The 21342-nt window shown below is 41.1% G+C and overlaps 1 protein-coding gene across 3 annotated transcripts in view; it reads right to left on the bottom strand.

Moving 5' to 3' along the window:
* RASSF6 (Ras association domain family member 6) overlaps positions 1-21342 on the bottom strand; it is a 33617-nt gene that overhangs the window by 7507 nt on the left and 4768 nt on the right. For all 3 annotated transcript variants that reach the window (XM_044912705.1, XM_044912704.1, XM_044912706.1), the window contains exons 2-5: positions 11927-12005; positions 8746-8885; positions 2519-2616; positions 1041-1225 (exon numbers count right to left, since the gene is read on the bottom strand). In XM_044912705.1, coding sequence (XP_044768640.1) covers positions 1041-1225; positions 2519-2616; positions 8746-8885; positions 11927-12005 — 502 coding nt within the window. The remainder of the gene's footprint in view (positions 1-1040; positions 1226-2518; positions 2617-8745; positions 8886-11926; positions 12006-21342) is intronic.

Below are 21342 nucleotides of genomic sequence, written 5' to 3'. Positions count from 1 at the left end.
AATTCTGGAGCCAGAAAAGTGCCTAATTTGATCAAAGAATTCCAAAGGCACGCTATGGCTATGTTCCCAAGGGTAGAAGAAGGAATAAGGCAGAAAGCCCTCCAGGAGAAAAGCTTCAGATGAATGAGTTAACATTTTGTATTAAAGGGCTTAGAATGATACCAGGCACAGAGTAAGTGCTTTTTAAGTATTTATTAAATGAATGGATGAATAATTGCTGAAGTACATGACATGAAAAATTTGAGTTCTAGGGGAAAAAAAATCATATATTTCCTACCTTCAGCAAAGTGAAATGTCTTACAAAAACGGTGGAAAGGAACACATAAATTTAACACATTAAGTGAAGAATCAGAATACAAATTATATCTAAAGTACAACTATGCTTGCATAAAAAAATATGTATATATGTACCAGGCCTGGAATGGAACGTGGTGAAATGAGAAATTTGATTTATTGGAATAACAGGTCTGCGGCTGGTTTTCTTTCTTTATTTAAATGTTAGTGTTCAAATGTACTTTGAACCAATCTCTCCTGTGGCACTCACATTATTCAAATGCCATTGATTGATGTATGGGTTTCCTTGCCCGAGACCTGAGTTAGATGATGGCAAAGGCATGGACTGAGTCATCTTGCTATTCCCAGTGCTTGGCGCAGAGCCGCCCCTGAGATAGGGTTCACCCATCACGTTGGTTAACACTTGGGGTCTGGACTCAGACACAGCTGGATTCAAGTTCAGAGCTGCTACTTAAAAGGAGTGTGCCCTAAGACAAATTACTTACCCTCTGTGACCCTCAATGGACGCATCTAAGGGAGGGAAAATAATGGTACCTATTTCATGGGATTGTTTTAGTGATTAATGAGATAATTCATCAAAATCCAATTTAGAACAGTTTAATACCTAACACAGAGAGAGCACCCGATAAATATCAGATACACGACCACTAGTTTACAATGGCTATTTTTAATTGTAAGTCGAATTGAGTGGTCTTGTTAGAAAAACAGACATTATTTTAAAGGACATGAATGGAATTATAACTCACTTCATGGTTATAGAAGTGCCCGTTAATAGAGGCCCTGTGCTTCTGTAACTTTTTTCTGTCCACCATTGGAGGCTTCATCCTTTTTCTCACCAGGGTTGCTTCGCTCATGGTGCGATAGAGCAGTGGGGATTCTGGCTCTTCTTTTGCGTAAGGTTTCAGAGTGCTACTATGATAAGATAAATAACCTGGGAAGAATAAAGGTTATAAGGCCATATCATTTAGCCACCTACCTCTTTGGGTGGATTTGTATATGTATTTGATAAGAAAATATGTAGCTAAGCAGTGAACTATAATGTTTTCAAACAGTAGGAAACTGTTCCATTTTACCTTGGGATTTTAAAAAATTTCCTATTGTAATTAGCATATCACCCAATAGGCATGAGATATTTCATCTTTCTCTAGCACTGGTGCTTAGATACCGATAGATTTTTATGGTAGCTTTGATGCCAAGAAATTGGGATTCCCCTGGGTTTAGATGGGTGTTTTCAAAGGGCTAACAGGAAGCACCCGTATATAAAAGATGCCAACAGCCATCAGACAAAGATAAGGGAATCTTGGAAGGAGCATCATGTTTGTTATTGAATGTGGGTTGTTATGGAGACGGCAGAAAGGACTGCATTGAGAAAGGCTTGGAAAAAATAAATAAACATTGGAAGCTGTTAGTTGATTCATGAAGATAATGTCGGCAGGATACCCTTTTCCATCTGAAGTCAGCTTGGTAATAGGACCAGCCCAGAAATGTGAACCCTGCCCCCAGCCTCAGTCATCAGCTCCTTCCTCCTTGGATCTCCATATATTATATGAAAACCAAATCTATGTAGGAAACATAATATCAGGCCTGACACTTAGCAGAGTCTCAGTAAGTGACAACTCCTAATATTACTACTATCACATCATCATTATGGCTCCTGAAGTCACATGTCATAGGAGCTGCCATTTACCATCGGTTTGTCAAGTTCGTTATGAACTTACCTGATGTTCACGTTGATTTCTCTTTTTAAAATAAATGCTTGAAAGGACTCTATCAAATATAGTGATTCCAGTATATCTGCCTCTTTCTGGGAAGTGGTGTTATGTGACTATCTATTAACTAAAACATTCAACTTCTAAAAAGATGTAGAATCCAATCTGAGGGGCTTGGTCCAACATAAAAAGCTACTGAGTATAATAAATGATCCTAATCCTTGGGGAAAATATTAAAGAATTTTATGTATACAAATTTATTCAAACCATTAGCTTTCCCTAATCTAGTAAATCTAAGTGATTTGATGTAATTTTAAAAATGGTATTTTTATATAGTAAAGTAAGGTTCTTAAACATCATATGAGCACTGTAGTGACTTAAATTAGTGTGATCCTAAGAGATTTTTTTTTTTATTAAATGGTGGTGTGTAAAATGTTAAATCTCAGAGAAACATTTAGGATTCATGATTTACATTAAAAAAGAAGGCTCTCCATTAGGAAGAATTTGATACTTACCTTCTTGGGAATTTGTTGCTTCAGATGCTGGAATCTGGGTCCTGTCCAGATCACTAATACGGTAAAGATCATCAAACTCTCCCCAGCGTGTCATTCCCCTGAAAAGTAATAAATCTTGTAAATGACATCAATTCTATTCATGATGGTTTTCAGACTTATAGTATTAATATAGTACTGAGGGCCTGCATAGGTAGGCATATCCTAAATTATGACAATTTTATGATATTATTAAAATTATATTTATACCAGAATGGTCAGCATGTGTTTTTCCATACTGATTTTAAGCAAATCTGATATAATAATTCAGTTATACCCTGAAAGGCAAGGTTGTATAGATTCTATAAAATGTGTATTCAAATGGAATTAGTAGAAATCAACATAATCCGTTGTTCCACAGATATCTCACAATGTTCTTGGGAGAGTTTAGATATAAAAGTGTTCTTTCTGCCTACATGCTTTGAGTTCCTATTGTATTGAGAGCCTTTTTAGGTAGAGTGGCTCTCAGTAAGACGTGGTGCCCACTTTTAAAGCTCTTTACTACTATGAATGCAATTTACAAAGGAGGAAAGTGTATGAGAAACTTCTTTTCTAAAACATTATGATTTATATATAGGATACTAACAATTTTCAATGTATTCTAGTGATTAGAATACATAAAGCTGGGCAACTACTTATTTTTACCAGCAGGGCCAAGAGTCACCTTTAGGTCTTAGTCAAGTTACTTATCTTCTCTGTGCCTTTGTGTCCTTACATATAAAATGGGGATGATACTAGTAGGAGGTAGGATAGGGCTGCTGAGAAGATTAAATGAGATAATGTGTAAAATTCTTCAAACAGTGCCCGGTATGCATAGTAAGCATGCAGTATGTGTTAAAAGTTATCAAAATCCTCCTCATCTTCATTATCATCCTCATCATCATCACCTGTATCCATTTCATGGTAGGCCAGGAACCATTAGGGATCTAAGATATTCTGGGGTCTCTTTAGGTTAATGGATACTATGACTGCTGGGCCTGGTCTTATTCTTACTAAAAATCTCTTCCATAATGTCTGTTTTCCTTATGACCAAAACCCGTAAGTGGGGGCACATACTCTTTCCAAATGTGGCATTTGTATTTGTAGCTCCAATTCTATCCAAATGTCACTGGTGGCAACGAAAAATTCTTCTTCACACTAGTGATGGTGAACATGACAAACATGATTTTCTCCCTTGATCTTTGAATCCTTTTGATGTCTTTTTATAACTTTTTTTTTTAAGATTTTTTTTTTTAAGATTTTATTTATTTATTTGAGACAGAGAGAATGAGAGACAGAGAGCATGAGAGGGAGGAGAGTCAGAGGGAGAAGCAGACTCCCTGCCGAGCAGGGAGCCCGATGCGGGACTCAATCCCGGGACTCCAGGATCATGACCTGAGCCGAAGGCAGTCGCTTAACCAACTGAGCCACCCAGGCGCCCCTCTTTTTATAACTTTTATATTATTTGAGCCTCATACTAGTCTTATGATGTAAATAAGGTAACCCTAATGTATTTGTTAGTTAATTTTTCCATAAGCTCTACTATCCAGAAGATAGCCAGTTAAATGTCAGAAAAGTCCAAGAACTATGGGTAATAACGATCTCAAAGGAGACCTATTCAGGTCCTGACTCAGAATCAAGTTATTCTTTTTTTTTTAAAGATTTTATTTATTTATTTGACAGAGAGAGAGACAGCGAGAGAGGGAACACAGCAGGGGGAGTGGGAGAGGGAGAAGCAGACTTCCCACAGAGCAGGGAGCCCGATACGGGGCTCGATCCCAGGACCCTGGGATCATGACCTGAGCTGAAGGCAGAGGCTTAACGACTGAGCCATCCAGGGGCCCCAGAATCAAGTTATTCTTAAGCTAGATAAAATTACCCATCTTCTCCAATCTATAAGAGATTAATTATCACAAGGAGGCAGATGTTATTATCATAGAAAGAGTGTTAGCAATGGGGAAGGAGCAATACCAATGAAAAGTGGAAACTAAAATGGGAAGGCAACCTGAAGCTATTTCATATGGGGGAAGATGAGAATGCCCAAGAGCGCCACACCAGTGGTATTCCAAAAATCCTTGGTAATGTTGGCGGACTTGACACTTGTCCTCACTTTCTTACAGCTTAGTGGTGTCACACAAATACAGGGGGACAAACATGGCTCAGTACATGAGTGTTTGGCCCTTTTTCCTCCCTACCCATCTTAGTAGAAAGCACCAGGGTTTTTGTTTGTTTTAAATATTTTATTTATTTATTTATTTGACAGAGAGAGAGAGAGAGAGAGAGAAACAGAGCATGAGCAGGGGGAGGAGGCAGAGGGAGAGGGAGAAGCAGGCTCCGTGCTGAGCAGCGAGTCCAATGCAAGACTTGAGATTCGACTCAACTTGTTCCCAGGACCCTGGGTTAATGACCTGAACAGAAAGCAGATGCTTAACTGACTGAACCACCCAGGCGCCCCACTTCTGAAAGCACCAGTATTGAGCTCTGGATTGTGTAATTCGAAGAGACATCCACATACAGTCGTTGCACATGACTACACTTGAGGGCAGTTAACCAGAGTTGTTCAAAGAAAACTGGATGGAACTTTATGCAATATCACATAGTGTAATTTGCCCAAGCACGGGACTGTTAGCACTGCTCTGACCATGCTTCAGGATGTGTACTGTGGTAAATTTGAACTGTGGGGAAGTTTTCTGATGAGTTGCAAAATAAAAAGGAGGTAGTAATTTGATAAACAAAGGAATGTGGTCATTTTTCTACCTGTGTTGTAAACACACACACACACACACACACACACTATTAAGGTTATTCAAATGTATGCCTGTCCGGCTTCTGTTCTTTCTTTCTTTCTTTCTTTTTTTTTTTTTTTTAAGATTTTTATTCATTTCTTTGACAGAGAGAGACACAGTGAGAGAGGGAACACAAGCAGGGGGAGCGGGAGAGGGAGAAGCAGGCTTCCCGCTGCACAGGGAGCCCAATGCGGGGCTTGATCCCAGGACCCTGGGATCATGACCTGAGCTGAAAGCAGACGCTTAACGACTGAGCCACCCAGGTGCCCCAGGCTTCTGTTCTTTATGTCATTCTGTCATGATTTGTACAAAATGTGCCAAAGCTGATTTCACAAAGATTAAAAAAAAACAAAAACAAAAACAGAACTGAAACCTGGTGCAAGCAAACGTAAGCTCAGTAAGGCTGGGAGTTTTTTGAAAAAAAAATTTTGAAAGATTTTCGAAACAAAATACTTGGACCAGATAGGAAAGATCAAAGTGCTGCCCACAGGATTGTTTCCATAAAGGATCACAAGTGGTCACAGTTCAAACAAACTGATTTATATTTAAGCTTCTACCACTCCCTTTAAGCTGACTCAGGGTGACTCATTTCGAAGATAATTAAAACAAATTAGCATGACAAACTGATGACGCTCTCAATGGCTGAACCGGAAGACCAGACTGCAGCCCTTCCTGCCACTGAGTACACAACTTCCCCGTCTTTTACTCCATGTCCACACACTGCAGATCCCACATCTGGGACCCTGTGGGAGCAGAGGGAGAAGTTCTGCACACAGGCACCCAGGACAAGAAAGGGGACTTGAGAAGTGAGAGTGAGGGAATCGTCCCTTTCTTCATATGATTTCCTTCAATGCTCAGAATTTAAGCGAATGCCCCCTTATGGGGGGCAGCCAGAGTGACTGTGTCTAGGATTGGACTGAAACAAAGAATAGGACGTCAGGTGGCCATGTGCCCTGCTAGGGAACCAGAGGCCAAGGAATAGCCATTCCAAATCATGCTGCCCCTTCCAGCTGAGTGTTGAGCTGGTTCCCATGAAAGAGTCTTGGCTGACTGACCACAACTGAATCTAATCTTGCTCTTGAGTGTGAGAGGGATAGCATCTCTTTCTGATCACTCTTAACCTCCAGAAGGATCTGATACCCTTCACTTCGAATGTTCTAGTAAGTTTCATTACTGTGGTAAAGGGCAAGCTAAGTTCTCTAGGGAATTCTTTCTCAACTTGAAACTAAAGATCATTCCTGTTTAGTTCACAGCAATGTTCTTTCTGATAAACACTGAAAAATGCCGTTGGTGTCGATGGAAGGCACATCATGAGAATATTAATTTTTAACTTGCCACCGTGTATGGAGAGGCATCAATATTACTTTGCCCACCTGGTCTCTTGAAACTTGTGCCCAAATTGAGGATTTTTAGGAACAAGTGTTTTGAATGTTAATTTGAAAATTTAAAAATACCTTGGGGTAGCTATTTAAAAAAAGGCTTCATGTGATAACACAAGTACCTCACTGAATCTCCTTGACATCTTTGCTTAATGTTCCATACTTATTAAGTTTTCATGACTCAAATAATGAAAATGCATCAAAAGCAGCTGGCTGCTCAGAGAACTTTGCAATGAGTTTTTAGGTAACATGAATGATGATAGCTAATTTTGCCAAATTCATATCTTGCACGGTTATCTCAAAGCAGAGCCCAGGGGTAATTTCTCCTTTTACAGGATGCTCCTAGTCACTTAGAATCTTCAGCCCCATCAGTCATCTGGCCTCTGACAGTGAGGGATGCGGGGCTTCATCAGGCTGCCCAAGTCTGTGGTCTCCCTTCTGCTGTTCTACAAACACTGGACCCTTCGCCCATCGGCAACCATTAGCCTGGATGGCTAGTCAGAAGCAGTAGATGGAGACAATTTTCACAACAGAGCAGAGGTCAATTTCACTACCGGGCTTGTGGGCTGTATTCAAGACTCTATTTTGAGTCTCTTCTTTGTGCCAGGCACACTGCGGAGCACCAGGATAACAGATGAATAAGGCATGCTCCATACCCTGAAAAAGCTCGCAGGCCAGAGGGGGAGGTAGGTGCATAAAAATGCAATTAAGGGTGTATTTTGAAAGTGACCTAGGAAAAACTGTCAGTGCACCTCGTACAGAAGAAACGGTCAGAAAATGCTTTCTGCAGAATGTGTTACCTTGTTCCCTGACCAGAATCTGAAAAGACTGAGAGAAGGGAGTTGGGAAAATGGATGTTGAAAAGCAGGGAGGAAGGAAAGTAAGAAGCTGCATGGTATGTATAGAGAATTACAAAATGTTCAGAACTGCTGGAGCATCATGTCTGAGCAAATTGGCCAGGTGGAAATCATAGTGGGGCGTCAGTGGTTTTTCCAAAGCAAAAGTGCGGCTTCCCTCAAGGTGATACTTGGGTTCTCCCTGCTTATGGTGGAAGATCAGATTGAGGAAAAGGTCCTGGCTCTCTCTTCATCCTCTCTTCCTAAAACTCCAGCCCATCTGGTTATAGATGTTATAGATGGCAGGATGGGTAAGGAGAAGGCTTGGTACCTCCACATATACACAATAGGGAGACGAGCTGGGAAGTTGAGGATTAAAAAGGAGGGAACGTAGGGAATTAGGAATAAAAAATAAAAAAAAATATGTACGATTCCTTCTGGGAATGTTTATTTTTCTAAAAATTGCAAAGGAGAATGAAAAAATTCAGCCCAACTTTTGTATTCAGGGTACAGTTGCATAAACCCACACAGAGGACGGTCTTGTGCAGTTACTGAGCTTCAAGGGCAACTTTGTCGTGCCCTGTTGAACAGGATCAGGACAATCAGGTGGTGCATAATTAAAGCTCCTTTCCAGAAAGCAGGAAGAGCCCTCTGTTCCAAGGAGAGGAGAAATTTTATCCCCCCTTTCTGTGATCACGCCAGGTCTAATGGAATCTTGTCTTTATATATATATATATATATTTTTTAAAGATTTTTTATTTATTTCTTTGACAGAGAGAGAGATCACAAGCAGGTGGAGTAGCAGGTAAGAGGGAGAGGGAAAAGCAGGCTCCCCGCTGAGCAAGGAACCCGATGTGGGGCTCGATCCCTGGGATCATGACCTGAGCTGAAGGCAGATGCTTAACCAGCTGAGCCACCCAGGTGCCCTAATATGTTTTGTCTTTTCTAACAAAGGAATTCAGTCTTCCAGGAGAGAAGCAACACAGCAGAGAGATAGACCTGAGGTCTGCTACATGGTATTTGGAGATTTTGCACAAATAACCCAGCTTCTCAGAGCCCCGGGTTCTGAACACCTACTTTACAGAGTGGCTGGGGATCAGATGAGATCGTGTTATAAGCATTCGAGCTCCCATCTTTAAGAGTCCACACAATAAAGGTAAGTAAATATGAGGATGATCTTCTAAGGAGTTAAAACATGAAAGACAGCTTACCTTTTGGAAAAGACATCTGGCGACTTCACTTTAGTAAAAGAAGCGATTTGCCTCTCATCTTGGATTTTCAGTTGTATAGGCCGTTTTACTCCCCAGGAAATGTCCAACATTCCTTCAACAATTGGTTCTCCATCTTCTGTCTGGGGAAGAAACCAATCATCTCAAACACGGTTTTTGTATTATTTATAGAAAGTAAATCTTTTAACGGAAAATGTAGAAATCAAGTCTGTAAGACATTTTAGTAGATAAAAATAAATTCCCCAGTGGGGTTGTTTGGCTTTTCAATTTATCCTCAAAATAATTCATTTTTGGAAACAGCTATAACCAGCCAAGTGAGTAAGTCATAATGGTAATGACATGCCCACCAGAGGGCATAGTATGCTAAAATGCTTTCTGAACTCCAACATTCTTCAATGAACTGGAAGTTTAACTCTGTTATCTTCGAATTAAAACAGAACTAAACACTATACTAAACTAGAAATCGAAGAACAGCTCTTCGGAGACTTAGTGGCTGTTTCCTCATTTCTGAACAGGAAATTTTAACTCACAAAATTATTATGCAGGATGAGTGGAAAATGTACGAAAATGGTGTTAAATGTGTAACAGAAATTATTTATTTGAAAAAATCAATAGCATTTGACTAATTTTTAAGTTGGAATTATAACAAAAGAAGGAAATTCCATGCAAACATGGATTGTGTGCACTAATTTAATCTTGTCTAAATCCGTAGGCCTCTTCTTTTCTAGATCTACCCCAGTATCCTTGGTGATCTCAAGGGTCCCTATAAGCTGTCTCTAAACTAATAGCTTCCAACTTTATATTTCCAGCCCAAACCTTCCCCCTGAGCTCCAGTTGTCCAACTGCCTACCTGACATCAAACTTAATATCTTCCTAATTAACTCGATCTCTCTCCCATGAATGTTTTCCTCTCCCAGTCTTTCCCATCTTGGCAAATAGCACCCTTATCCTTCCAGTTGCTCAGGCCAGGAATTTTAAAGTCACCTTTAATCTTTCTTTTGTACTCAACATCCAACGCATTAGCAAATCCTGTTAGCTCCATCTTAAAAATTATATCCCTAACGTGACCACACTCACTGTATCCACTACCATGATTCTGGCCCAGGCCATTGTCATTGTTTGCCTTGATTATTGCAAGAGTTTTCTTTCTCATTGTTCTCTTGCCCTTCCCTATACTCCCCATTGCTAGAGAGCTCCTTTTAAAATGAATCCTTTTAGATAATGTCACTGTTCTATGCAAAACTCTCCTGTGGCTTTCCATCGCATTCCAAGCACATGCTAAAGGTCTTCACAATGGTCTACAAGACCCACACACCCTGGGGCTTTCCTTTCACAGTTATGTCTCTAGCTACTCTGTCTACTAATTCTCCATTCTCATAAGGTTCCGGCTCCCCTGGCTTCCCTGCTGTACTTCAGTTATAGTAGCCAGGCTTGGCCCCTTACTCAAGCTGCTGTCTCTGTCCAGAATGTGTGTCCCACAGACTTCTGCAAAGTTGGCTTCTTCGCATCCTTCAGAGTCTTTGGTCAAGTGGTCCTCTTCCCCCACCCCACTTAGATCCCCTGCTTTGCTACTGTCCACAATCTTTACTACCATTGGATATATTGTATATTTTGTTTCTTATCTGTCTACTATAATGTAAGGAGCATAAAGGCAAGACATTCTGTTCAGTTTCTTCATTGCTATATCTACAGCTTCTAGAACAGTGTCTGGCACATGGCAGACAATCAAGATTTGCTTAATTAACCAGAGATTAAGAAAGCTACATGTTAGCCTCCATATTTCCCCTTTGAACAGTGTCTGTTATTGTAACCAAGGATATTTAGAAAATTCTGAATTCTAACTTTATCGACCAGTGAGTAAAGATGGAAAGATTAAGTGATTTGATAGTCTCACTGTGTACTTCACTTCATGTAATTTTAAAAAATTAAATGACTTTTGTATTACAAATTGAACACTGTTCATAGAATTGGAAAGAATATGCCTCAAATTATATGTTCAGAACATCAAAATTCCAACATTTTCATAAAGGAAACAAATACCTTAACATCATGAATTTTGTAGAAACTTCAAGTAAAATATAAACAGTTATTTTTTAAAGTTTTGATCTTTTCTTAAATTTTCTTAAATTATCTTTATAATTACATATATTAGAGATCTAAGATATAGGACAATATTGAAATAATTTAAAATTATGCCCATTTCTTTGTAAAGAGATTAGTTATTTCCTTCTGCTATTACATTTGGGAAGGTAACTGAAATGTTCAATTGAACTAAATCATTTAACTTCTCTAGTAAAGGCCAGAGTGGTTTGTAAGTTTCCTTCTGTCCCAATGACAATTTTAAGCCAAATCACAGTGGCCTAAAGTCAATGCTCTACCATCAAATTTGAAGATTGGAATCGGAGGTACAAAAGTCTAAAGTTCCCTGGGACCAGGAAGATATTGTAAAGATGTGAGGTGAGCTCCATTAGGATACGAGACTGAGTGGAGAGACATGTGGAGAATGAAGCATTCAAAGAAGGAGAAGAAGAGGAAAAATAAAAAAATCTAAGGCAGTTTGTACAACAACCTGCCATTTGCGTGCCTAAAAATGCTTTCCAGCTTCAGGACTTTTCTGAATTGTATCTTTCACATTTTAAAATTTGTTATAACATGGTACACATCCATTGGAATCTAACTGATTCATCTTAACGACCAAATCAAACTATGTCACTGCCCAAATCATATATATTTGAGCAATCCCCCATTGGTATAGACTTAAGGTATCTTCAAATTCTACTACAAATGATGTCACCATGGGATGACACCACCTTCTCTATACTTTCTGGTACATTTGTCAGAAAGTATTATGATAGATTTCCAGTGGAACTGCTGTGCAAAAGATATTTATACACTGTTGTAAAAATAGGAAGTAAATAGGTCATTGTAATTATTTTTAAATGCTTTCCTATCCCCCAAAATGCTTAAAAAGTCACATGTTCCAGGACTGGGATTTTGTGATATAGTCTAAAAATAAAAATCATGATCAAGTCAAAGAGTCACCTGTTTTTCCAGACCACTTGTGCCGCTAGATTATGGACTCCAACTCATCCTGATTCCTCTATACCTTTAAGGAATTCCTTTCTGGGAATCAAACTGTATTGTATTTCTTTGACGGGCTTACCTGTCCATATAAAATATGCAGATTTTTCTGGTTCCCATAAAAAATGTTATAGGTCTTCAATAAAGAATAAAGTTGTTCCCTAAAAAAAAAGTTACATTTGGTTACAATTGAGCTCTTTAACAGTAAGAGGCAATAACAGTGCATTCAGTTCATACAGGTATGAGGTAGAAATGGTTCAATGGAATCTTTACTGTTCTGTCATTTTCACTTACTGCAGGTCATTGAGAATGGCAGTCTTCTTGGGACATCAACAAACACTGGAGAGGTTAATTCATAAATAAATAACCAAAGAAGGGAAAATGACTGAGGGCAAAGTGGTGGGGAGACTGTTCTGTGACAAGAGACAGCCATAAAATAGAGATCTGGTTTCACATTTCTTTTTGGTTTTGCAACATTTAATCAGCCTAAATTAAGCGTCTAGTATGTGCTTGACATCGTGTTTCCTACCCACGGTATGGTAACAGTTCAGAAATGGTCACTGCTCCCAAGTTACTTATCCTTCGTGGCAGGTGGGATCTGGCTGCGGGAATACTGGTTCCTGCCCCCTCCTCTATCCTTCACCTGTGCCTCCACAGCCTAAGATCCTTACCCTTCCTAACTCTCCTACTGGTCCGAGCCATCTTCTCTCACCTGGATTACTGCGACTGTCTCCTAAAAGCCTCCTGTATCTGTAGTCTGTTGTAACAGCAGGTATTATTTTAATGCAAACCTGATCATCTCTCTCTTCCGCTCAGCACTCTCCAATATCTTTTCATTATTCGGGATAAAAGCCAACATCCTTCCGATGACTTAAAAGGCCAGATGTGATCTGGTCTTCTGTTTCCCTTTGATCTCATTTCCGATTATCCTTTCCTTCACTCACTACACTCTAGCCACTGGCCTCCTTGATGTTCCTTAAATATGTCAGGCACATTCTCACCTCAGGGCCTTTGCACTTGCTGATCCCCCTATCCAGAATGACCTCCCCTCTTACCCCCAACCCACTGTCACACTTTTTACACATTTTCTTTAACTCTTTACTCAGAATTCACCATCTCAAGGAGTTCTTCCTGACCACTCAATCTAGAAGTTTGCATTCTCCAGACATTCATAACCTGCTTTCTTACCTCTGCCCCTTTGTCACCTTTAACCTTGAGCATATTTTACTTATTTGTCTTATATTCGATCTCTCTCACCAGACCATATCTCCATGAGAATAGATGTGCTTGTATGTTTTGTTTGCACTATATTCCATGTGCCTGGAAGAGTGTTTGGCACATAGTAAGAACTCTATGAACACCAGTTGAATGAAATGATCAGAGAAATTCTTATTCCTAAAAAATGAAACATACCAAATAAAGGGGGAAAGGCTTTTTTATATAAGCAGTTTTATGGGGAAAAAATCTCCTATTAAGTTTCCAAATACATTATTTTTTAAAATTCTTTTGATCCTCAATGTCTGTCTCCCTCCCATAGGAATATTGGCTCCATGAGGGCAGGAATTTTGGTCTATTTTATTCATTATTGTCTTCCCAGTGCTAGAGCAGACACTTGTTCATAGTACGCTCTTAATCAATAAATACGTATTGAATACTGAATGACAGAATTCATGTATATTGATTTTTATGCTTGAGATCATGTAAATGTACTCTTTCCATCTGGCATTGTAATTTTAATGTGCACATTTCCAAGGTTCCATATACTTCACACAGTCACCACATAAAAACATTCTACAGAAGTCTTCCATGCTATGGTTCCATTCCCAACTGAGTTACTTTAGAATTTCAGTGTTGATGAATATTTCTCTTCTAAATATCATTGCACACACAAGGGACTTGTTGCCCTGGAGTCATTACTGCGGGATATTTTCTAAAAATTATTGTACTGGTAAGGAGCATGAATGCTTTTATAGCTTTCATTATTGAGTACCAGGGCAGCATATAGAAATTTCTGGTTCACTTGGGATGCAACTTCTGATATGCTGAGTTGTGAGGGTTGTTATTAAGGCAAATGAATTTTTATATAATCTTATTCCCTCAGCTTCTGTTTCTCATAAAACTGCACAATAAGATACATTACAAGTACCTTTCAAAGTATTTACTTTCAGGACCATGTATACTTAGAAGATATTCTCTGAGGTCAAGCCACTTGGAAAATGTTTCTGTACCTGAACAGAACCTGACTGAATCTTCCCCCACAGAAATAAGTCTCCAGATGACCCAGGGAGTCAGCAAACTGTGGTCCTGGGCTATTTGTGTTTATCAATGAAGTTTTATTATAATGTAGCCACACTAATTTGTTTGCTTATTATCTGTGGCTGCATTTCTGCTGTAACTGCAGAGTTGAGTAGTTGTGACAGAAACCACATGACCCACAAAGCCTAAAATATTTATTATCTGACCCTTCACAGAGAAAGTCGGCCAACCCCTCCCAAGTATAACACAGGGTAGTGAATACCACAGAAGTTGTCCGTATTTTTCTTACCACAGGCAGGATCTCTCTGACTGAATATTAATGGCACTTTGAAGGATTCCGGAGTGTGGAAGAGTAGTAGAGCTCAGTAAAATGAAGGGTTGGGATAAAGTGAGGCATTAGGAAGAAAGCTCACAAGTCATGTAAACAACTATAGCAAAGGTGAATGCATTGCAAATATTAAAACAGCATTATATTTTAATTGCATATACCTTACCAGAGGAAATTTTGAAGATGATTTTTTTGTGTATCGGATGAAACAATGGGCCTAATATAACCCTGCTAATAAAACCTAGCCTGCAACATGTTAATCTGACTTGTTGGCACTGAAGGCACAGGACGTGAAGAGTGATTGTCAAGTTGATCATCCGTGTCTGCCTGTGTCTTCTAATAGTGAATGGTCATTCACTCAGGCACTCATCAGTCACCATGTGAGCCCAATCCGGGGGTTTCAGTCATACTCTGAGGATGGGTCAGAGCTTTAAGAATAGATGTGGCCTACAGTGAACTTTGGAGGGGGGAATTAAACATGAAGAGTGTGAAGAGCTTACCAGGCAAAGAGAATGTTCACAAGGACACGGGGCTACTTCTATAGCTTTTGTGAAGAAAGCTCAGAGCGTTGGGATTCTAAGAGTAGAACATGCAAATGGGCAGTGGTGAGCAATGAGCTGAAGAAGCAGACAGGAACCTCGTGAGCCATTTTAAGAAGCTTAAAATTCTACCCTGCAGGGAGGGGGCAGCTACTGAACACTGAAAGTTCTAGGCCAAAGAAAGACATGATGATCAAGGCCACCAGGGAACTTACAGGAGACAGATTTCAGGACAAGATGGCAGCAGAGATGAGTGGGACTATTGCAACTGTATGGGGGTGGAGGTGCAAGGGCAAGGTTGTGTTCCATGGAAAGGTGCTCAAGTGTCCCACATGTACAGAAGGGAATGAAGTCTAGATGGGCCCTAAAATAAGTAAAGGGATTACATGATTTAGGACATCGGAAGGTAACCACAAAAGCATTATCTAGGCAGTCCCTAGTCAGCAAAGGGGGCAGTGATTTAATTTACACTGTGCCCTGTCAATGGTGACTGTAACAGATTTTCTGGATCCGCTTAAATGTTACATATGGACCTTCCTCCCCTCAAGAAAGGAAACAAGCATCTGGGTATCTTTCCCTCTCAGCCACCAAAAAGTTCCCCACCCAGCCTCGATCAGACTGCTAAGCAACTATTCAGCTGCCCTAACAAAACATAAAATGGGTGAGAAGAAATGGATTTCACATCCAATCTTCTCAGTTTACAAATCTGTGAAGTCTAGAAGCCACAGGGATGCCCACGAAATAGACATAAGGTTCAAACAGCCTATACACTGTATGTTTGATACATAAGAAATTGACTTTGTGAAAGCTTGGTTTTGTGGAACATGAAATACTGCATCGTAATATATAATAAGGTTTAAAAAAAACACATCAAACAGTATGTAATATGGATAGTGTTTTAAAGATTTATTTACTTATTTGAGAGAGAAAAAGAGAGAGAGCGTGCAAGCATGCACACGGGCGCACGCACAAGCGGGGGGGGAGGGGCAGAAGCAGAGGAGAAGCAGACTCCCCGCTGAGCAGGGAGCCCAACTCGGGACTCCATCCCAGGACCCTGAGATCATGACCTGAGCCGAAGGCAGACGCTTAGCTGACTGAGCCACCCAGGTGCCCTGATACGGATAATGTTTTAAGGAAACTGAGGAATGGCAAACTTCCATATAAACCGGACTTCTAATTAAATGAAGGGCTAGAAGAATAAGCTTCTCAAGACAGAAGCTGGCACCGTGCACTGGTAGTGCAGAGATCAGGTCCTGACAGAGGCTGATAGACACCCAGAATTATTCACAGCAGCTCGTGAGGAGTGCTAACCACAAGAGACTTCACATGGGGATGACAGATGCAAGGCAAGGATGCAGAAGAGGGCTCAGGGCTCCTGTTCCTTTAAGGCTCCCAGCTTGGTTTTATGAGCAACAGTGGATCCAGAATTAACTGTAAAATGCTTAGGTGTACTTTGTACTTTGTGGTCTGAATTGCAGTCGCTCAGCAGATGGGAATTACCCACACACTGAACGTCTGCCATGAATAATGGACTTAGCAAGAAATGAGTTCCTCAATCTTATCATGCTATTTAGCTGGCCGGAAGAAACAATTTTTTTTTTTTTAAGATTTTTATTTATTTGACAGAGAGAGACACAGCGAGAGAGGGAACACAAGCAGGGGGAGTAGGAGAGGGAGAAGCAGGCTTCCCGCCGATCAGGGTGCCCAATGTAGGGCTCGATCCCAGGACCCCGGGATCATGACCTGAGCCGAAGGCAGATGCTTAACCTACTGAGCCACCCAGGCGCCCCCGGAAGAAACATTTTTATTTGATCTTATAAAACTGTAATATTCACGGACATGGGACAGCATGATGGATGGAACGGAGTTATGCCTTGCATCCATAGATAGAATGGATGTCAAATTTTAGTTGTAATAAGAGTTCTTGCTCTTGTTGTAGTAATGATATACAGTGTAATTAAGTGGATATCCGATCCCTTTCCTGGAAACCAAAAACCCTGTTCCACTCTTTGCTAAGCGATTCTTACTATTTGGACTCAAAAAAGGTAAACCAGAAATACTGTTGTACAATGTAACCCAACACAAACTTCAGAAGCTGCCACATGACACGAAATAAACCAGAGAAAAATACAGCCCAGCTTAGCCTAGGAAGGCGTATTTGGCCACAGCTGTGCTTCCTGAGTTTATGTGACTTCTGCCTCATGGAGAATTGCTGAAAAATGTCCAGGGTCCAGATCAGGCAGCCACTGAACTGCATTGTGACCACAGCATTAGAAACAACAGTCTATTGTGCATATTGCCATGTTTAGGAGCAGGAACCTGAGACATCTGAAAAAATATCTTCAAAGAGATGAAAAATTGAGGCAGAATAAAAATGCTAACTTGCTGTCTTATGCATTTGGTTCTCCCCCCAAAACACACATGGATTTTGTTCCTAAGGTTAAATTTGAGCTATGAGATCAAAAATTTCGTGTTTGGTTAAAAAACTGAATTTAGGGACGCCTGGGTGGCTCAGTCGGTTGAGCGTCTGCCTTCAGCTCAGGTCATGATCCCAGGGTCCTGGGATCGAGTCCCGCATCAGGGTCCCTGCTCCGCGGGGAGCCTGCTTCTCCCTCTGCCTCTGTCTCTCTCTCTGTCTCTCACGAATAAATAAATAAAATCTTTAAAAAAAAAAAAACTGAATTTAAAACTTACTATGTTTTTAATAAAATAACGATGAGTGAAGCATGTAAAGGTGACCCAGCTGGGACCATGTGCTGGGAATCAAGACGATGATCTATTTTATGGGTTGTAGTTCTGTCTACTTCCCCAACTTTATATAATAAGTGCACAAAGCATGTATAATGTTGTCATAGTTTTGCTTCCATAAAAGCGTAATATAAACTCCTGTATGTTTTTGGAAAGGTGGAACCAGGAACTAGGACAACAGAAAAAAATAAGTAAAGCCTTATCACGAAGCCATTTGCCAAGACAACACATCATTTCATATTACTGACGTCTGCGTGATGTCTGCAAACGGTAGCAGAATTCTCTTAACCCACTTTATCCTTCATTACTGTCAACTTGAATCCTGGAATTAAAATGGCAAACTTCTGCAGCTGCTCTCCTACCAGCAGCTACAGCTCCGGGTCTTTTTGCCTGTGGCCTCCTCTTCTGGTTCACATGAAGAAAGAAGACTGCCTTTCAACCTTTGCATAGACACCTTCCTCAGGGGGCCAAGTAGGTTCTTCACATTTCCATTGCAAATGAAGGGGTTGGGCTCCACTGTTTGAAAACAGCGGAAGTTGGGAAGAAGAGGGCTATCTTGATGGCAGTAAAAATGCAAACGCTGAATGATCCGGGAACCCCGAATTTGTCTACCTCTCCTGACTTCCTTTGAAGGGACTGCCTTTTTCAAAGAGGAAGGGTTTCTAACATTTCTAGTAATTCTGCTAAAGTATCGGTAATTATTGCTGGGGGTCGGGATGAGGGCGCCTGTGATTTGTTTGCTTTGTTCTCCCAAACAGTTCTATCCTAAGACCCAACTCCCTCTTCACTGCTGACAACCCATAATAAAAAGGACCTGGGAGTTGCATGAACTCCACTACCAATCTGATCAATAAGGTAGTATAACCAGATGTGCGTCTCCTCCGCCACAATCGCCCCTCGGCTGCTTTTGGCCATTTTGGACTTCTGTGTTTTCTGGGCATTCATCTTTTCCTGGTGAGCCCTGCAAAAACTGGCTCAGAGCCATTAATGGGTCAGCTTCTCTTGGGTCCTCAACCCCGAGAACTCAGGTAAGAGCAAAAGGATTAAAGACTCAGGAATAATTTTGTAGTATTATAAAGTAACTTGAAGTGATGGCTTGCTGGTGGATACAAAACAAAGAAAAATGCCCAAAGTGGTTTTCTTGATGATGAACTCTACCATTGAAGAGAGGGGCTTTAGCTACACAGAATAATGTCACTAGATGTGGATAAGACCTAAAAGGGGATAAAAAGGGAGAGGCGAAGGAGTGTTATCTTCCGTTAAAATGCCAGTGCTTCTGAAGAAAACAGGCGTGTGCTCTAGATCTGACATCTGATTTTTAAGAGAATCCCTTTCTATGGGTAAATCTCAGTATTTGAAATTTTAACCCACTAGTGTGTTTTCCAACAACCTCAGATGAGGGAAGATACTCATCTCTTCCCTTTTCCTCTGGGGTTAGGCTTTTAAAGACTTTTATAAAAAAGCCTAAAAAAAATTCACAACCTATTATTCCAGTTGGCAGCTGCAATGTGCTGCTCCCATATCAAACCCCGTTTTCTGTTATCACACACAGCTGAATTCCTAGGGGCAGCCCGAGTAGTGTGTGGACAGGGAAGAAAGGAGGAAGGAAGTCTCTGCTCTACAATTGTCTTCTCTGGCCTCAAACACAGGGACATACGGTCTCTGGTTCACAGCCCTCAATACTGTTCACAAATCAGCACTGGTTTTTATATTTCTATTTCAAAGTAAGGACTTGAAACTACCTCCACTTTGATGAAATAGTCCCCTTTCTTGTTGCAGCTGAATGTTCTGGAGAGAACAGCTACCGATGTGTGAATAGTGTTAGGGCTGTGAATCAGAGACCCTATTCACCTGTTGCCCTCCTTTCTCATTTCCAGAGCCTGCCCTCATTCCTTGGTCCTGGCCCCCTTTCCATCTCAAAGCCAGCAATGACCATTCTCAGCAGCCTTGCTCCGACACAGACTCTCCTCACTGAACTCTCCTCCCCTCCCATATTTAAAGACCCTTGGGATTACATTGGGCCCATCTAGATAATTTATTTTAAGGTTGTTGATGAGTAATCTTAATTCTCCTTTGCCCTGCAACATGAAATATTCGCAGGTTCGGGGGATTAGGATGTTGCCACCTCTGGGAGGCCGTTATTATGTCTACAACAAGATTTAAATAAAGTGACTCCTATCCCAGTATTGTCTGAACAGCCGGGAGGCATCTTGTTAGAAATTAAAATCTGTATTTTAACCAAGATACCCAGGAAATCCACATGGACATCAAAGAGAAGCCCTGGTGTCATCACTTTGCCCCTAGATGTGAAACAGTATTGAAGGGTAGCGCATGTCAAAACACTAAGGTCCTGATTTAGTTCTCTGAGGTTGGCTATTTCCATACTCATGCATGATCAGCAAAAATTTGAGGGGTTACTGTGTAACAGACAATGTAACAGATGCTGGGGCTACTGCAGGGTATACAGCCAATGAAGCCCCTGCAGTGATGGGACTTCCTTTCTGTAGGAGGAAGACAGAAGAAAACAAAAGAGCAAAATCAGAAATAGGCTAATTTGACACAGGGATAAATACTGGGAGCACAATAAAACAGGATCCTGTGATGCAATGCACAGTGGAAGACATGTCAGAGGGCGCCATCAGGAGGACTGCCATAGTGAACTGAAACCCCAGTCATGGGAAGGAGTCAGCAGAGTCAAGAGTCAAGGAGAGGGTCCCAAGCAAGAGATGCATTGCCCTGTGTGCAAGACTAAGCTTGGCATGTTTGAAGGAGAGAAAGAAGTGAAGAGTGGTTAAAGATGAGGTTCTAAAGGTCGTCCAGGCCAGATCACATTGGGCCTTAGAGCCCCCTTATGGTAAGGAGTCTGTAATAGGAACCTTGGAGGCTTTAAGCAGGATGTTGTGCCTCACACTGTAAAGGGCCATCCTGGCCGCTGGGGGGGGCAGTGGCTATTGGAACGGGAAATGGAAGCAGGCAGCCCAATAAAGAGGCTGCCGCAGTTGCGCAGGCAAGAAATAATGGGGGCTTGGACTAGATGGGGAGAAGGGCTTGGCTTTTGGAGGGGGAGCCAGCTGGACTTGCTGCACGGCTGGGTATAGAGATGAGGGAATGGAGCAACTGGGTGGGTATGTAGCTTATACTTTGATCTTGCTTCTCATTCTCCCACGTGTCAAACTTTCATTTCAAGTTTGTTTAACCCAAGCCTTATACATTTTTTAAACCAGTTGACAAGTAAACACAAGTGTGCCATGCAACTCTGGTCATGATTGGAGCAGACACGGCTCGCTGTCAAATAACACCCTTTGCGTACGAACAGAGGAGGCTTTTGTGCTTGCTGAGGAGGGCTACCTTGTCTCCTGAGCCCGAGGCCCCCTGTTCCCTAGGGATGGGGAAATGAGCTCTCTATTCTGTTAATTCATCAACAGCCTCTTAGACCATTGGGATTGCTACCAGAGTGTCTGGCCACGTCCCTAAGCAGGAGCTCACAACAGGAGCTTTCCTGGTACACAGGCTCTTTCCTCGCTCTTCTGTGACGCTGCTGTGTCTCTGACCACTGATTCTCCTTTACATTTGAAATGATATATATTGGGGTGCCTGGGTGGCTCAGTCGTTAAGTGTCTGCCTTTG

The sequence above is a fragment of the Neomonachus schauinslandi genome, chromosome 2 (assembly GCF_002201575.2).
Source record: "Neomonachus schauinslandi chromosome 2, ASM220157v2, whole genome shotgun sequence".
Classification (NCBI taxonomy): domain Eukaryota; kingdom Metazoa; phylum Chordata; class Mammalia; order Carnivora; family Phocidae; genus Neomonachus; species Neomonachus schauinslandi.
Note: the sequence above shows the minus strand (reverse complement) of the source record. Positions and strands in the feature narration are given on the sequence as shown.